Source organism: Pleurodeles waltl, chromosome 6 (assembly GCF_031143425.1).
Source record: "Pleurodeles waltl isolate 20211129_DDA chromosome 6, aPleWal1.hap1.20221129, whole genome shotgun sequence".
Lineage (NCBI taxonomy): Eukaryota > Metazoa > Chordata > Amphibia > Caudata > Salamandridae > Pleurodeles > Pleurodeles waltl.
The window spans coordinates 156,501,256-156,519,698 of record NC_090445.1 but is presented as its reverse complement, the minus strand read 5'-3'; the positions used below and the strand labels follow the sequence as shown (position 1 = coordinate 156,519,698).

Genomic DNA, 18,443 nt, shown 5'->3' with positions numbered 1-18,443 from the left:
TCTTTGCGCTAGTACTATTTTATGATGACTCAAAACTTCCACTAGACAAAACTTCAATCTCTCTCCAGGAAGACCATTAATTATCGGATTGAGATTTTTATTGTTGCCTGAAAACTGTCCGGGGCAAGGAACACCCAGTAGGTGCTTTCAAAGCCACTTTCAAGCCTCACCTCAGGGGACAATAATTAGCACTGGGGCAGTCAAGACCCTGTGACAGGGAGACAGAGGGCGACAGAAACAGGGCCCTAAGACATTGTCACACAAGTGTGCTAAAACCTGCCCTGCTCATATCTTACAGTGAATCAACAATACTGTATAAAAAAGGGAGATGCTCGGCAACACAGCACTTTATTTAAAAAGTAAGTTAAATACTTTATTTAATTACCCAAACCTCCTTACCTTATTTAAATCTTGCTGCTATCTTCAGGCTAGAGGGCGGCAGGAACGGATTTCAGACAGCAATCAACAAAGGGCCTCTCTCCCTTTGTTTTCAGAAGTGAAGACTCCAGGCAGCTGTGGGCTGTTGGCGGCAAGGTGTGAAAGAACTCCTCCTGTGCTTGCAGCACAACAAAAGGGCAGAGGGAGAGTGGCCTTTGTGATGTCACCCGACCATCAGATTGGTTGCAGGTAGCTGGAAGCAGGTCACAGGTCAAGTGCAGGGCCAGTATAGGTCGCGCTTTCGCGCGCTCATGCCCCTGCAAATCAGATCATAGAAAGGGAAATCCTTTGTCCCCTCGTCCCCCCCACCCATGTCCCCTGTGTCCCCCCCACTCCAAAATCTGGGGGGGATATATCCCCCGCGTCCCCCACACTTCCTACGCCCATGCCTGGCTCGGCTCTGTATTGGCCCGACAGGCCGTGTGTGACAAGTCCCGAGTAGCCTTGCTGGGCTTAGACAGCTCTATTGCTCGATGAGTCGAATATAACACGTAGAATTCAACCATGTGGGCCCCATTTGTGTGTCTCTTTCTGTCTCTCCCTCGCGCTCTTCTTAAATGCACGTGGCACTTTTGCCTCAAAATGGAACAGCCTGCCCCCCATCCACAAAGCAGATATGGCAATGCTGTTAATTCCTAACACTAAAAATGGGTTGATAGGCACTATTTAATTAACAAAATGATTCCCAGGCAGTTACTAATGGCGTCTCAGTCCGCGCTAATGCTTTTGCTACTGTAATTAAATTAGCACCGGAGGAGATTGGATCATTAATTAAGGTGGAAGCCACTTTCGAGCCCCTCGTGCGTTTTCCAAGAGTTGATCAGCTGGGGAAATCGTCCTAATGAAGTTTGGGGGTCTTATCTCGTCACCCAGGGCGAATTATGAAACAAGATGCTTCCTATAGAGAAAAATGCCCATTGTTCCGCTTTCTTCAACCAAGCATGACTCATTCAACATTTTTATATTTTTTTCAGTTTACTTTCTTAGGTGTGTGATAAGAGATTTCCGGAGGTGATTTGATCTCTTTTTGTTTTCTCGTTTGTCTGGCTTCCTCATACTGTTGTTTGTTTCACCTAGGTATTCTGCGTTGGAGACTATTATAAACTCCAGCACTGTATTTTAATAAAAAGTTAAGAATAAAACTTTATTTTTTTGTACCGTAAAAAAATGAAAGAGAATTATATTTTATCCTGTTGTTCCAAATTGAATTCCGGAAATCTAATAGGAAACTTCATAGTTTTGTCCAGTCACAGACAGTCTAGAGGATGACGCTGGAAAAAAAAGGATCTGCATTTGTAGCATAACTCTGGGCACTGACAGTCAACAAAAACGTAACGCACACAATGCACCATTGGTTTCATGCCCAGCAAGAAGAGAGGACCACCAATATAGTTTCTCCTTTTGACAGTAGACAGCAGATTACAATTTTTTCTTTTTGAGCGTCAAGCTTGCGAGTGCATGTGCTAGCATATGCGTCTCACTTCTGAGACACTATTGTGTACAGACATATGTCACCCCAAAGGCAGGCCATAGATAGCTCAAAGGGCAGGGTACTGTGTAATTTAAAGGTTGGACAGGTATGTTTACGTTTTACATGTCCTGATGGTGAAAAAACTCCCAAATTCGTTATTCACTACTGGTGAGCCTACGCCGCCCATAGGTAAACATTGGGGATTCCTTATTACCTTTAATAAGCTGTAACTCCTAAATGAGAGGAGGAAGACATATTGTGTTTAATACCTATGAAATTGTATTGATAAACTCTCTTTAACGGTAAAGTCAGATATATCATTACAGTTTTGAAAATGGCACTTTAAAAAAAAATGGCACTTAACCTGCCCTTAGACATTTGTGTCTGAAGCCTCTCTTGAGTCACTTGACTGGGTGTAGCTGACAGACTTGTGAATTCCTCTCAGACAGTCACACTAGTGGGATTAGATGTCCCTCAGAGGACCATTAATTGGCTTCATTAAAGAGGTGGTGGGGCCAGAGCTGAGTACAGTCCAGTTGCTCCTGAATAGGTTGTGTCCTGTCTCCTCACAATAGGCCCTGTATTGTCTCTGCAGCCAGCTAGGAGCAAGGGCAGAGGAGGCTTGAAATTACCAGAACTTCAAAAAACATTTCCAGAAATGTCCCCCACCTTTTAAAAATAGGACTCTCAGACTCACTCTTCAGTTCACTACTGGACTTGCAGAAGGACTCTCAGAGGACTGCCTGCTGCTGTGAACTGCTGTGCACTCTGCCAGACTGCTGCTGTACCTGTAGGGACGACTTTGCTGCCCAGAGCCTGCCAGGAACCCTCGGAGGCAAGTCCTGCTGTTGATCCCTGATTCTACACCTGCAACCAGGACTACCAGAAGTGACTCCAAGGACTAGTTTGCTGGCCTCCTGTTCAGAGCCACATGGACACAACAGGCTCCCACCATCTTGCACCCACACCTAAAGCCAGCCTGAGTGAGTCCTGAACCCCCAAGAGGTCTCCATTTACTTCTGTACCCCTGGTTGTGGTGCTTAAAGTGACCAGATGTGCACTGTTGGCAGTTTTATCTTTTAGGTGCTATTTCGAACCGTGAACTTTAAAAATTCACAACTCCGCTTCTAGTGAATGGATTTTTTGTTGTTGTCAATTTCTTAAAATTTAATGTTTATAAATTGGTGTAGGACTTTTTTTTGTGTTGTGTTTTCACTTTATTAGTGTTTGTGTGCTGCATTAATACTTTACACATTGCCTCTAAGTTAAGTCTGACTGCTTTTTGTGCAAAGCTACCCAGGGTTAAGCACAGGTTAATTTAGTGATTTCTTTTTTTGTGGTTCACCCTGCAAGGGATTATAGCTGTTGCTTGACCAGGGCTCACTCCCCAGTCAACCAACAACCCAATTTTCTCACAATGACCTTCTGTAACATAATCTGGATCCCAGGTAAAGTGCTCCAATACCAAATTTGGCTATGAATACCATTAATAAAGTGCACACTTTGAAATCAGCACTTTTGATATGGTGTGAGATACCTATCTCGTACCCAGTTTGATACATTGGCATGATATCCGCTCTGGGCAGGGGCTCAACTCAAGCCCGAGAAGTGCATGGAAGCCCCTAACCCTTCAGGGTGCCCCATAATCCTTGGGGCGACTATTCAGCCCAAGGCCAATCAATATTTGTAAGATATGGGAAACTCTGTGGCCCCTCATTACATACTGCAGTGCAGTCCCATCATTTTGCATTACCCCACTGGCTCCAGGCAGATTAGATAGGATGCCTGCCATAACCACCTATGTACAATACATACTATGGGTTCTCAGGACACCTTCAGACTCCTCATCCACGCTCACAAACCACTCCACAACAACTAGTCCTGCCAATCTCAACAAGCGACTCACCTTCTACACTCCTAACCGTCAACTCCGCTCCACCAGCCTCGCCCTTGCCATCCATCGAACTACAGCCGGCGGCAGATCATTCTCGCACCTCGCCGCCAAAACCTGGAACTCCCTCCCCGTCCACCTACGACAGACCCAGAACCTGCTGACCTTCAGGAAACGCCTCAGACCTGGCTGCTCTCACTGCTCAGCGCCTTAAGACCCTAATGGGTGAGTAGCGAGCTCTAAAAATAACTTGATTGATTGGGTTGTGCCTCTGTCACTTCTAGATAGACACTGCGGAGGCACAATAATAATGTAATGTTTGCTTTCTCTTCTGCCAGCGCACATAAATGTGCAGCACCAATGATAGAATAAGGCCACCACTTTGATGAACAATGCACAACTTAGCAATTCTTCCCACATAAGCTGTACGGCCATTTGACAGCCTTCCAACCAGGCCTCCTCCCATAGTCATGCTCTGAAGTGTTACTTACACAGGCCTTTGCGAAGAGATAGGTTTGAAAGTCTTGTTAACCAGCTTCAAAGGGAGGCTGTTCCAGGAAACTTGTCCCATGTATGATTAAGTAAGAAATACTGAAGTTACAAAAAGTTTGTAATCTAATTCATGGCTTAGCATGTAAACGCATTAAGGAAATCTTGTGGTAGGATGGTCCTTAAAGACAGCTTTTTGTATTCATTGGGAGAGAGGAAAGCGTGGCTTTGAGACAAAGTTGTCGGCTCCGAATTCTTAACTGTCCTTCTAACCGAAATGTGTGACTCAAGCCAAATCACTTAATCTCTTTGTGACATTATCACTCTGATCTCCCAAGATTTGACACACTTGCCTGGTTATTGGCTCACAGGACTAATTGTTCACTGCGGGAATCTGTGCTTGATCTCATGGTCATAGTTCTAAAATTCTGGCAGGTCCATTCAGATGTTCATTCTTCTTAGGTCAATTAGGTTAGTGCAGTTGAGTTGGAAAAACACTAATGAGTTTCGTAAAAAAAGTTAATAATAAATCTTGATCCCTTCTGTTTGCTTTGCTGCCCTATGCAAAACTCATTGCTCACTGCTGCAGTCTTTTATCCTTTATGAATTACTGAAATCATACACTTTTGAAAGAGACGTCACTAAGCCAACGAAGGCAATTAGTAAGATAAAAAGTATGTTATTCCTTTTGCATGAAATATTCTGTTTGCAAACTGTTATGGTTCGCTGCGGTACAGGCCCAATTACTTCTGCTTTGAACTACCTGCTCTGCTTCCAGCCATGAACCCTCCTCCATTCTGTAGAAGCAGGGATGACCCCTCTCCAAATAAAAACTAAGTGCAGTATCCTGCCGCTGAGTGTGCTGAATGCAGGGGTTACTGACTGCCGAGGCTGCCTAGACTTGATTCCATCTTATGCCTCTTTTTCCAGCACCATCATCTCTCTGTCTTTTTTGGATCTTTTTTATGTCTGCTTTCCCATTTTGTCACAGTTTTCCTGTCGCTCTCTTCCTCCCTTTTCTGCCTTTCTCTCTCTGGCTGTGGGCAATAGTTTGATAAGTAAGTCCTGGTTCCCAAAAATGAGTGTTGATTCTCGCCCCTGCAGCCACAGGCACAGACTAAGCATTACTTGCAGGACTGGGATGCTTTCGGAGCTGCGGACAAGGCTGGGTAAACCCGGGGCAGTGCTTAATTTGTGCTTGTTGTTTCCGGTGCTGAGCACCGGCGCTTATTTGGGCCGGCGCTTAGTTTTCTGGCTCTCGCATTTACTGCGAGCACGTGGGAAAGACGGAGGAAGAGAAAAACGAAAAAGCGCCAGTGAAGAGGAAAGGCAGGTAGCTGACAGAGTGAGCTGAAGGGGCAGGGAGTGGCTTTATATGGATTGAAGAGGCCCGAGGTGGCTTCAGGATTACGCTGCCTCAGTATTATGTGCTCGCACTTTTAATTGCAGCAGCCGCGTGTTTAAGAGGTGAGCTTTGAGCGCCGGCACTTTTTTATTTACAAATTAAGCACTAGCCAGGGGTGTCTGTCTGCACCATGTGCCCTCATGTCATCAGCACCCTCTGCTGGCCACTTAGGGGTAAAACTTGTGCCACAGATTGGATTCACAAAAACAGACACTTTTCTGAGCGGTTTTATATAGCACCAACTGAACTCGAAGGCATTGGGGCGCTTTACTTTAGCCCCAGTTGTGTTACACAAGGACAAATTCATTTTTTTTATAGACACGGTGACATTAAGTTATTTGCCGAGAATCACGGGATGTTGAGGCGAGCCTGGTTGCAAATAACTCGCAAAGACCTCTCCTCTATCAATGATAAAGGACCACACTGTGGATACGTGTCCACATTTAGAGTGACCTGGCAGCCAGTTGCAAGCTGAAAATAGTTTGCATTTTAAAGGGGAGAACCGAACGTATCTGCAGTGTTTGACTTCTTAAATATGCACAGAGCTGCCATTTTTCTAGAATTATTGTCAAAAAATGTCATTCTGGGAGCGCCGTTTATTTATTTATTCGTTTATTTTTACCTGAGGGGTGACGCTGAATTAAAAAAAAAAAAGGTTTAAAAGCGTTGAAGACTGTTTGCGTAAGGACTTCAAAGCAGGTTCTTTCGGAGTTACGAAGGGGCAAGATTATCTCTGAACAACCAGATGATTTAGTCTTTGATCAATTGGGGTTAATCTCAAATGTCCAAACAGTCGGGGAAACATATCTAAGAAACAAATGTCGGAAGATAAATCGAGGCCACGGAGAGAGTTCTGTGTGCAGTTGCCTTGACAGTGAGAACACGTTTTACCGAGAAACATATAAAAATGATGCACGTTGCAACACCACCCACTAGATGGCAGAATAAGCCCAGCGTGTGAATATGTCGCTCTTAAGTGCTCAAAAAGAGGGCTAGTTTGTTGTCATGAACAAAGTAGGCACCCAGATGATGTTTAGAGTGGGAAGTTATTAGATTGTCTGACAATGCGACAACAGTCCTGTCCAGAGAAAAGCTTTACTTGTAAAAGTTATTTAAGAACATTTTTAGCACTTTAACTGGTCCCTGGCAACAAAGGCCATTCAGTGTATAACACGTCCTTAGATATGTTTGTAGGGTGATTTATATGTCTTTTGTTGGTTTATAACCTTGAGCTCCTCCAGTGCAGTTCTGTGTCTTTGGAACCAGAAAATAAAGGAAACAAAGCATTATGGTTTGAGCTACATTTCTGTAATCCTGTAAGTGATGAAATTCTATCCGTCACAGGAATATTGCACGCCGTACCTTATACAGTCATAGAGCTGTAAGGTGCTTTCAGTTTCTTTATAACGTACATTTAGGATGACTTTATTGCTTATAATTCATGGTCACACCATAACTCTTTCCTCTCCAATACTTGGGGCCTGATGTGGGTCTTGGCAGAGGTAATACTCCGTCACAAACATGGCAGATATCCTGTTGTCTTATCACAAATTCAGTGGGATATCATGGGATTGTAATAAGGCAGATGGGATAGCCATCACATTTATTCCCCTCTGCCAAGACCTAAATCAAGCCATTAGTGTTTTATTCCTATAAAGCCCCACTTTTAGTTATGTAGATTAACCATTGCTCTGTACTGCAGAAACAAATGCATTAATATGCAGCCTGTATTTCGCTGTAAGTAATCTCAGTGACATTCTAATCCAGTTTGTGGTTAGAATGGATTTTGCCCTGTCTACTGTAGTAGGCATTGTGTGATCTGAGAGTTAGTGCATTGGGTCATTTCCTTCTGTATGTGTCAGTGCTCTCTGGAGGGAGGTCTACATTCTCTGTTGTTGTGGTCTTTAGTAGGTAGTTAGAAGTTGGAGCAACGCATGTGTGGATGTTGGGAGCCAGGGTAGCAGTTAAAATGTTACTGGAATACCTGGAATTCTCTCATTTGTGGAATACACACTCAAGTCACAATTCCATTTTACTACATTATTACAGTAGAAGAGTTGAGTAATCATGACACAAGTAGTCTGTAATAAACAAAATAGGTATCATTTTATGCAGATGTTGGAGGAGTCCGTGTATTGCAGCAATAGCTTGCTTGTTGAACAGCATGTAGTACTTTACATTTGGAGTTTGATAACACTGTAAATAACTGGTGCTGTAATTATCAGATGCATCAGAGGTAACTTTGGAAGGATGAGGGGCTCAGGAAAATGTATGGTTATCTAGCACTACATCTAAGTCGCCAAGCACTGTGATAGCACTACTACTACTTTCAAACTGGACAGCTCTTTTTCAGTCACTTTGGAAGGACCCAGCTATTGTTAATATCATCTGAAAGTCTGCAGTAGATAGTTTTTATGAAGCATTATTTTTTTTGCAAACCATAAATGGACCAAAAGTCTAACACACATTAAACAATTTCAATTAAGATCAGTAAACTACAGAATAAGAAAATAAGGATAGCGCAATTAATACACTGACAATTCTAAAGCTATCCATCAAACCGGATTTATAGAGTGCAGCTAACCACCCTTGAGGGTATCTAGGTGCTGAGAGCGTAGCTGCTGCAATTAGTTGAACAGCTAGGCCTTGGGTCCTTTCCTGAATTCCAGAAGAGAGGAGGAGGTCTGCAGGTTAAGGGGGAGGTCGTTCCAGGATTTTGCTGTAAGGTGGGAGAATCAAGCATTCTCCACTGTCAATCTGATGGATAAAGGAAATGTCACAAGGGAGAGGGAGGTGGAGCGCAGTAGTCTGGATGTGATTGGCGAAAAGTTTATGCAGTGGTTGATGTGTACAGGTCCTTGATTATCAAGGGCTTTTTGGGTCCTCATCTTGAATTGGCATCTCTTCTGAGTGGGGAGCTAGTGGAGCTTCCTGAGATGAGAGGTGATGTGGGTCTACTTAGGGAGGTCGAGGATGAGTCTGGCTGCTGAGTTCTGTATGGTCTGCAGTCTTTTCAGATGATGCGTGGTGATTCTTACATAGAGTGCATTGCCGTAGTCCAGTCGGCTGGTGACTAGGGCTTGTCTGGGGTTGACTGGAAGCCATATGAAGATCTTACGGAGCATACGAAGCAATAGGAAGCAGGCAGCAGTAACTGCGTTGATCTGGTTTTTCATGATGAGCTTTCAGTCCAGTATGATGACAAGATTGTGAGCACGATCTCCCAGGCTGGGTGGTGGTCCAAGTTCTGTAGGCCACCAGGAGTCATTCCATTTGGAGGAGTTGCTCCTGAAGATCAGCAGCTCCATTTTGTCTGCAGTGAGTTTTACCTGTGGGAGTTGGCCTTTGTGGTGGTGCGGTGGAGGGGGTGGCCTGATAGTGAGAGGATCAGCATGGTGTAGTCTGTCTAGGATATGATGTTCATTCCGTGGGATCTGATGATGTTAGCCAAGGGGGTCATGCAGATCTTGAAGAGTGTGTGGCTGAGAGACAAGCCTTGAGTGATTCTGCAGATGATTTCCTTGGGTTCTGAGGTGATAGGAGTTAGGCAGATTCTCTGGGTTCTTCCGTTGAAGAAGGAGGTGATCCACTTGAGGGCTTTTCCTTGGATTCCGAAGTGATGCATCCTGTTGATAAGGGTGTGGTGGGACACGGTGTTTAATGCTGCTGAGAGGTCAAGAAGGATCAGGTCTGCCATTTCTCCCTGATTGAGAAGGGCTATGATGTCGTCCATGGCAGTCTCGGTGCACTGGTTGGTGCGGAATCCGGATTAAGAAGGGGTCCAGGACGTTGTTGATCTCTAGGTGTTGTGTGAGTTGGTGGTTGATGGCCTTTTTGAGTATCTTGGCAGGAAAGTAGTGCTGCGAGATGGGGCAGTAGTTCTTGAGTTTGCTGGGTCGGCGGAAGGTTTCTTGAGAAGGGGTTTGACTTTAGAGTGTTTCCATACCTCGGGGAAAGAGGCCATGGTATAGATGAGTTGAAGATGATGGTGAGCTCCCTGCTGATAATCTTGCTTCTGAGGTTGAAAATCTTATGGGGACAGGGGTCTGTGGGTGCTCCACAGTGGACAGAGTTCATGATGGCTATGGTGTTATGTGGTGAGCTGGTCCCAGGCTTGTGAGTAGGTGGTCGGAGACCTCTTTGGGGAGAGCATCCATGGGAGGGAGAAGGCTGAGGGTGTTGGCGATGGGGGGTTGGGGTTTGAAGTTTTTGTAGATGGTGGAGATCTTGTTGTGGAAGAAGTCTGCCAGGGAAGCGCAGAGTTCCTGAGAAGAGGTGATATTTTTTTCACTGACTGAGGGGTTGTACAACTCTCTGACAGTGCTGAAGAGTTCCTTAGGGTGGTTGAATCGATTTTCAATGCAGTCGGCTAGGGCATTTCTTTTTGGGTTTTTTTCAGTAGTTGGTGGTATTAGTTGAGAGAGGACTTGAAGGGGTTCAGCCTGTGGCTGCTTGCTAGTGCACCATTTCCTTTTGAGTTGCTTGCAGTTGCATTTCACGATTCATAGTTGCAGGGTGTACCAAGTTGCTTGTTTAGTGGGTCTCTTTAGTTTGGTGTGCTTGACAAGCGACTCTGTCGGCGAAGTCGGTGATCCTGACAGAGAAATTCTGGACAGCCTGTTCAAGGTTGCTTGCGGTGTTAGAGTGGGATGTGCTGAGGGTGTTGGTCCACTGGCTCTCAGATACTTTGTTACAGCTGTGGCGTGAGGAGCTGGGTTGCCTGGAGGCTGTGCAGAGGGTTCTTGTGGACAGTGGTGTGGCCTGTCCAGGTGAGCTCAGTGACGTGGCTGTATTTGAATCTGTCCCTGACCATCAAAGTGTGTGTCTTGTGTCGGTGACTAGTTGGGTGAGGCTATAAAATGGATGGTTGTCCTTTTGTTCATGTGCTACGTATACAAGGAGCAAATAAGAAATGCAGCATATATTTGCCATTGAAATATAAACTATCTTCTATCAAATTTTAAACATGTGACTAGTAGCCTGCACACAACATCTGCTGAAGGCACACCCAACCCACTGCACTATCCACCCAGCTAGCCTCATACTCACCACAAAGGTGATGGAGTTGGTAGTATTTTTGATCATTTATTTGTAACTTTCTATAGTGCGAATATGAACCATGGGTGTCATAGCGCTTCACATAAGTTGCAAGGAGCAAGTAGTTTGTTACACATAAGTACACAGTTGATATAAAAAAGACAATATAACAATGTACAAAAAGTTAGTGGTGCAGCGATAGTAACTCATGGTCAGAGATGGGGCAACCATATTCCGCTGTATGATGCAGAAAATGTGGACTGTCCCAAGGGTGCGACCAGGACAGTCTTGTTGCAGATAAGATTTAGATTGCCAAGTGGTGTTCGAATAGTAGTCTTTTCATTGGACTCTTGAAGATTTTGTAGGTTGGGGTAGTTCTGATGGCAGGCAGGTTTCAATTGCAAAGTTTGGGAGGGACTGATGAGGGTTAATTTTTATATACATAATTAGTTGGAAGAGAAGAGTGTCTGTGCTTCATAAATTCTGTTGACCACCAGAGATGACTCGTTTATGAGCAAGATAGTTACTGGTGTCATCTCGGAAGCCCACTACAAGGAGATGAAGATTGGTGTGATATATTGTTAAATTTGCTGGATCCATGGACCAGTCTGGCTTCAAATTAGAGTGCTGCTTTCTCATGGGCAAGATGCAGTATAGAGTTGCCATAGTCAAGTCGAGAAAGGATTAGGGATTAGACCACTTGTTTTAGATCTTCACATGGTAAGAGGCGTTGATACAGTGTAGCAGTCTCATTTTGGAGGTGGTTGATACAATGTAACAGTCTCATTTGTAGTTGGAGGTAGTTGATACAATGTAGCGGTCTCATTTGTAGTTGGAGAAGGTTAATGCAATTTGCGGTCTCATTTGTAGTTTGAGGTGGTTGATAAAATGTATCTGTCTCATTTGTAGCTGGAGGCGGTTAATGCAGTGTGCAGTCTCATTTGTAGTTTCAGGCAGTTGATACAATGTAGCTGTCTTATTTGTAGTTGGAGGAGGTTGATACAATGTAGCAGTCTTGGTGGAGACAGTTGATACAATGTAGCAGTCTTGTTTGAGGCGGTTGGTACAATATAGCTGTCTCAGTGATAGTTGGAGGCGGTTGATACAATCTAGCAGCCTCATTTGTAGTTAGAGACGGTTAATACAGTGTAGCTGTCTCATTAGTAGTTGGAGGCGGTAGGAACAGTGTAGCAGTCTCATTTGTACTTGGAGGAGGTTGATTCAATGTTGCAGTCTCATTTGTAGTTAGAGGCACTTAATACAGTGTAGCAGTCTCATTTGTAGTTAGAGGCAGTTGACACAATGTAGCAGTCTCATTTGTAGTTGGAGGCGGTTGATACAATATAGCAGTCTCATTTGTAGTTAGAGGTGGTTAATACAGTGTAGCTGTCTCATTTGTAGTTGGAGGCGGTAGGAACAGTGTAGCAGTCTCATTTGTACTTGAAGGAGGTTGGTTCAATGTTGAGGTCTCATTTGTAGTTGGAGGCAGTTAATACAGTGTAGCAGCCTCATTTGTAGTTAGAGGCGGTTGACACAATGTAGTAGTCTCATTTGTAGTTGGATGCAGTTTATACAATGTAGCAGTCTCATTTGTAGTTAGAGGTGGTTAATACAGTGTAGCTGTCTCATTTGTAGTTGGAGGCGGTAGGAACAGTGTAGCAGAAAATTTGTACTTGAAGGAGGTTGGTTCAATGTTGAGGTCTCATTTGTAGTTGGAGGCAGTTAATACAATGTAGCAGTCTCATTTGTAGTTAGAGGCAGTTGACACAATGTAGTAGTCTCATTTGTAGTTGGAGGCAGTTTATACTATGTAGCAGTCTCATTGTAGTTGAGCCACATTAGCTACAGTGCATTTGTGGGATTGGAGGTTGCTTACTGTGGATGAAGCCTCAGGATTTTGCGCTCTCCATCATCAGTGCAGAAGTGGTAAGAGATGTTGGAGACTTTTTAAAGAATGCAGAGTGGTTCCAAGTATAAGTTAGGGAGAGTGAGTGGTGCCATGCGGTAGGGTACCCTGATGCATGGGCAAGGGGTTGGAGAACTAGCATTGTAGCAAAATATTCACCAATCCTTGGAAAGCGACAAGAGAACTGTTCTTCAGGTGCAGGTTTTACAAATCTGCTTGTTGCTTCCAGGAGGAGGTTGAGGGCAAATACTCACGACCCTCTGTAGCTGACCTTTAGTGGCTGATAGATGGAAGAGGGTGGAGAAATGTTTGCCACAAAAATACTGTGAACAAAACCGACTTTCAGTGAAAACAATGTGGAAACACCAGCTTGGTGGTCCCCGATGGTGAAACTCTATTTTAATGAATTTACTGAATAAGGGAAGCTCTATTTTTCCCACTTAATCACAAGAAACCACTGGAGGGCGCTAAAGGACCATTTATTAGACGCATTCTTTTCCCCTGCCCTCATTTAGCACGTATACCGCTATGTGATGCTTTCTCTCAATTAGTGGTTCTTAATCTTTTGACTTTTTGTGGACCCCCACTTAATTATGTTTGGAATCCGAGGACCCCTACTGAGTCATTACTGTGAGCCCTGGGACCTGTCATAAGCATTTTAGATGATTTGAAGTCAGTGCTTTGAAACACAAAACAGTACACAAAAAGTACAGGAACAAGCATTCATCAAACAAATTCATAAACATGAAATATTTTATTTTAATTTATTTCACAAATAGGATGGGTTGAACTTGTCTAAATTTAATTTAGACCACTCATCGTTTATACTATATTCGGTTTGATGTACTTGCACTGTTGCCACAAATAAATTTAAGGATCTGAATTACATTTTGCTTCTTTATTTATATACACATTCATTTCATTTTCTGCGCAGTCATGGACCACCGCCTCGCGGGCACCCTGGGTCCCCGAGCCACAGGTTAAGAACCACTGCTCTAAATCACTGGGCCCGGTCAGCTTTAAGCTCCTGGATGCAGAACTGTTATGGTGGTCAGCATTTCTGTCAACTGATAGCAGTGGTGCAAACATCACTAGTAGTGCTTATTCTACCCAGTCTCCATTCTGGCACAGGTTTTTGGTTTACAACTCTAGCATCTCAATTTAGGGGTCGCAAAAGGGGTCAGAAATGTGTTTTCTGCTGTGGGCACTCCTCCCAAATGTGAATCAATGTTTGGCGACTACAACCCAGCTACAAAACATTGAAATGTTAGCTCCTCCCACCCCCTTCAGTGTTGGGGTAAAGATCATTTGCAAAAGGGAAGGGGTCTCTTTAGGATCCCTTCCCCTTTGTGAATGAAGTAAAACAAAAATATTGTTGGGGAGTAGCTCTCAAACAATGAAGAAAAAATCTGTTCTTTTTAAACACTTTCTTGTTTCCTTTAGGGAAAATAGGCCACATCTAAAAAAAAAAAAAATTAATAATAAAAAAAAAAAAAGGTTACTTTGTAGAAAACAGTCACAGACATGGTGGGCTGCTGTCGAGAGATGGCCAGCATTCATATGATGGCCTCCAATTGGAGGGACTTACACTTTGTGACCAATCTCAGTATTCATAAATTAGGTTGGTTGGATTACGACCCAATCGGATCATAATTTTCTGAAACCAACCTTTTTCTACTTAGGTCAGTTTAAAAAATCTACTGGTAGCAATTTATGGCCAGTATTTTGTAAGCAATACATAGTACTTCTGCCCTGTGTTATGGTAGGTGATGGTTGTGGGAGGATGAAACTCTACCAATGACTGCGGTAATTTAAATAAAAACAACTTATTTTCTTGAAGCTTTTACCATGTACTTAACACTACTGTATACTCCAGAATGTCGCAAGCCGTTTCTAATTACAACAAGCATTTGCAAAGGTCTGATGCTTAGTCTTCTGATCTCTTAACCTGGTCAGTGCTTACTTTGTGAATATTTTTTGTATGAAGACACATATTGTATAAAAACAAGCATTGCCTAAAACGGAAAGATGGCACAGTCAGTTAAGCTACTACTGTGGAACTCCTTGTAAGTTTCAGCCTATAGGTTTTGATTGCTGATTGGCCAATTAAGCCTTTTATGCTTGTGCCCATTGAAACAATTAATAGTACCCTAGTAGTAGTTATTATAATAATGTTTATATTGCTTTTTGAATGATGTCCAATTGTGACATTATGCTGCTGCACAGAACAAACAGAGTTTCTTGCAATAAGCAATATCTGCAATATGGGTGATTATGTTCTCAAATCCATGAAGATGTTCCACAGCTCCAGAAAACAAGCTTTTGGCCCAGTATAAGGATTGAGTGTTCTGATTGGACAAAGGTGCCTCAATGTTAACCTTTCTGGCATCCCATTGGTTGTTTCAAAATGCATTTAAAGTGAAAATAACACAACAGTTTACAGACATTAACAGTTTTAATAATAGCAAGACTTGCAATGAGATGTCCATGATCGAATTTGCAGGTCAGGGTGTCCTAGTGAGTTTTCTTTTTTTTTAACTTTTTTGACTTGAAAATGTATCCCTACCAGAGTTAGACTGGCCTGTAGGAGCACCTGGAAAGTCCCAGAAAGGCCTGCTGGTTAGTGAAAGTCTGTTTGTGCTGGGCTGAGCTTGAGGTGTGGCCACTGTGCCTCAGCTCTCCTGGCTTAATGGGTAACTGTAATTGTCGCTCTGTTTAATTCATTTCCATTGCAGCATTGTATTTAATGTGTCCGTTTCATGTTTCTGCAGCTGGATCAGTGTCTTCAGGAAGACATTCCTGCCTACAAAGCGCTACGGATCAAAGGAAGCATTGGGCACACACGTGTCCACCTCGTCCGAGCGGGGGCTTTCACACTGCTCCGCCACTTTATTGTTTCTGGTTCTGGGATCACCTATGACCAGCTTCAGATGCCAAGAGTCCTGAGAAGGAAGGAGCTAGCAGACTTCATGCAACGCCAGATCATCTCCTGAAGGAACCACCATTCCCTAAACCTTCCAGACACTTGCTATTTGTCAGTGTATCTGGTGTGGCAAAACTGGTGCCCCTCAAAGGGAACAGATTAGGAAAGGCTGACGGAAGAGTGCAGTGAGTGGTTGGGCTTAGCAGCAGAATCAAAGTTGATAACTCTGTTTCTTAATTGATTGTAAATGTGGCCCCCTAAGAACCACCAATTAGTCAGTATTATGAGCAGGCAGCAAGAGACTCCATTAGGAGTCGTAAACGAAGGATAGATGCATTCTTCCCTTGCCTCTCCTCCAGGCATCAGCACACTTACATTTGAGCTGGAGTTCTCTTTCGCAGGTTATACGTGGTATGTAGGCTTGGCCTCCACCCTCCTTACCCTGCCATCAGTGGAGAGAAGTGAACTTTGAGAGGCTGTAGCCAGGAGACCCCCATGAAGAGAAGATTTGATCTTTTAGTGTTTCACCTGCCAAGCTGTGAACATACAGATAATTATATTTGGAGGTCTCTTTGAGGGGTCGCACTTGAATGATAGACTTGTACTCTCTTTCTTCCCCAAGCCATCGAAACACAGAATTGTGGCAGTAGGTTTTGTTTAGGGTTCACTAATGAGAGACAGACTTGCCCTCTACTTGATACTGCTGTCGTGCTATCAGTCTACAGTGATTTGAGGTAGGACTCCTTGAGCGGTCACTCGAGGTGGTTAGGATTTTTTCCTCCATCGACAGTCAAGCTCTTGAGATGTAAGGGAGTGCACATTTTGGGGACCTGTTGCCTCATATCCTAGTACCACCTCATTGTGATATGGAAGTCTGCCACTGAGTGTCCAATGCTTTGGGCGATAAAAGTCCAGTTCTCATTCTGTACTACTGTTTCACTATCTTTGCTTAACTCCTGCACCCCCTGATCTCATCACTCATACGGTTTATCTTTGTTATAACCTTAAGCTCAGTGTTGCACGCATTGGAGTATAAGACACTCCCTCTAGCCTTTCGGCTATCTTGACAGGGCTGCTGAGAAGCGGTCTGTAATCTTTTTCTCAGAGCCCCGTGATAGCCTAGTGGGCTGTTGCACCTGCTAGGGAGATTTGTGTGGCTAGCAGTTTGTATCTGAGCATGGCAGATTCCGCCCTACCAATGTTGATATAACGAGAACCATTCACTTTGGTAATACTAACATCACTTACTTTCATGACTCCCAATTTTTCGGAGGGGATGCGAATTTTAGAATGAAAAAAGTACAAAGGTTTTGGTTTCTCCTCTGCTGCTCAAGGCACTTTATTTTACAGGAATGTTAATATACAGTGAACAGGTTACCTGTGGATTTTGCACATATCCAGGAAGTGCTCTATGGAAATGGGGAATATTAAATTAGATTATATATTAGTATATTATCTACTGAAGAGAATCAAAGGAAGAAATCATGGAGTAGAGGTGTTTCTGGAAACAAATGCCATTATTTATGTAGTTAAATAATGCTGAGTTTTGTTTTAAAAAAATCACTTGATTATGTTGTGGATCTAAGGCGAGGCATAAAAGGAACCAGTTTTGTGTTTTTTTTTTCCATTGACCTACATACAGCAAGAAACATGTTCAAAACACATCAGCCTACTTCTAACTGACCACACATTTGAAAAACATCAAGGTGGCCACGTGCCCCTCTTCTGCTTAAACCGTGCTTGTGCTATACTTAAAAAAAAAAAAAAAGATAATTCGTACAGTGACGACGTAAAAGGTTAAAATACTGCATTTTTGCCCTTTCTTTGTTAAATGCTTTAGCTTATCCAGCTTTTCCAAGACTAAACTAATCTTTAAAAAAATTGACATTAAGGCCCTTTGTCACAGAGCCACTCCATCCGGTAAATTTGATGAAGATTGGTTCGGCCATCGAAATCCTGCGGTGGTGAAAAGTAGTCCACGTGTTGCGCAAAAATGTTTGCACTAATTCACACCACCTCGTGCTTTTAGATATCTCCCAACCTTTGGTGCTGTGGCACATAGAACCCTGTTTAGTGGCCACAAAAGATTGTCGTTTACCACAAAACTATTTGTTGGATAGAGTCCTTACCAACCGAGAACTGGCAGTTGACACAACCTTTTTTATTTTTATTATTTATCTTTTCATCGCTATCATGTTGGGTCCGATAGGGATCCGGCCCGGCCTTTCAGCACAAATATGCTGTTGTTAATAAAGCCCTTGACATGGTTGTTCGGTATTTTATTTTGCAATAAAATTCTCAATTTTTGCAACGATATTTGTAAGATGAAGCCAAAATGACTGCCAAATCCATGATTGCAATTGACTGCATTTCTGTAGTGATACGTGTGTGTGTGTCTCTCTTGAATGATGCTAGCTACAGAGCACAAGAGCACTCCATACAACGAGAGGTGTTACATTGGGTTGAGCAGAAGAACGGGCACTTGATGAAGGTGTTGGAGTAAGGGGTTCTCTCCCACCGTACTGGGGCGGTTGGGGCAGGAGTGATGCCTCAAGGCAAGGGTTTTCATCTTCGTGGAGAAGGAACGGAGCCTGACTGAGCCACACTGGAAAGGTGCTCCAAACCCGTGGGGCCTAGTGGGATGGTACAGAACGAGTTATCTCAGTTGTTCAAAGCTTTCATATTGGACGTGGCCACTGAGTTACCCTACAGTAGAACCCAGTACTACCCCAGAAAGCTGGTAAAAACCTCTGGAATGTATATAAATACCAAGCCATCTCTTTACACTACAGGGTTCTCTCTAAAACTGCTAAGGACCTTCTGCACTTTATTGGCAAACTGTTAATGTCATCAACTGTGTGCATAATATAACATTAGAATGTC

General features: G+C 43.4%; 1 protein-coding gene across 3 annotated transcripts in view; it reads left to right on the top strand.

The window, feature by feature from the left end:
- Positions 1–17,829, top strand: part of GHDC (GH3 domain containing) — a 146,907-nt gene extending 129,078 nt beyond the window's left edge. For 2 of the 3 annotated variants that reach the window (XM_069237686.1, XM_069237685.1), the window contains one exon: positions 15,409–17,313. In XM_069237686.1, the coding sequence (XP_069093787.1) occupies positions 15,409–15,630 (222 nt within the window). In that variant the 3' untranslated portion in view covers positions 15,631–17,313. Of the gene's footprint in view, positions 1–15,408 lie in introns of all 3 variants that reach the window. The other variant, XM_069237687.1, reaches the window with a different exon arrangement.
- The last annotated feature ends 614 nt before the right edge of the window (positions 17,830–18,443 follow it).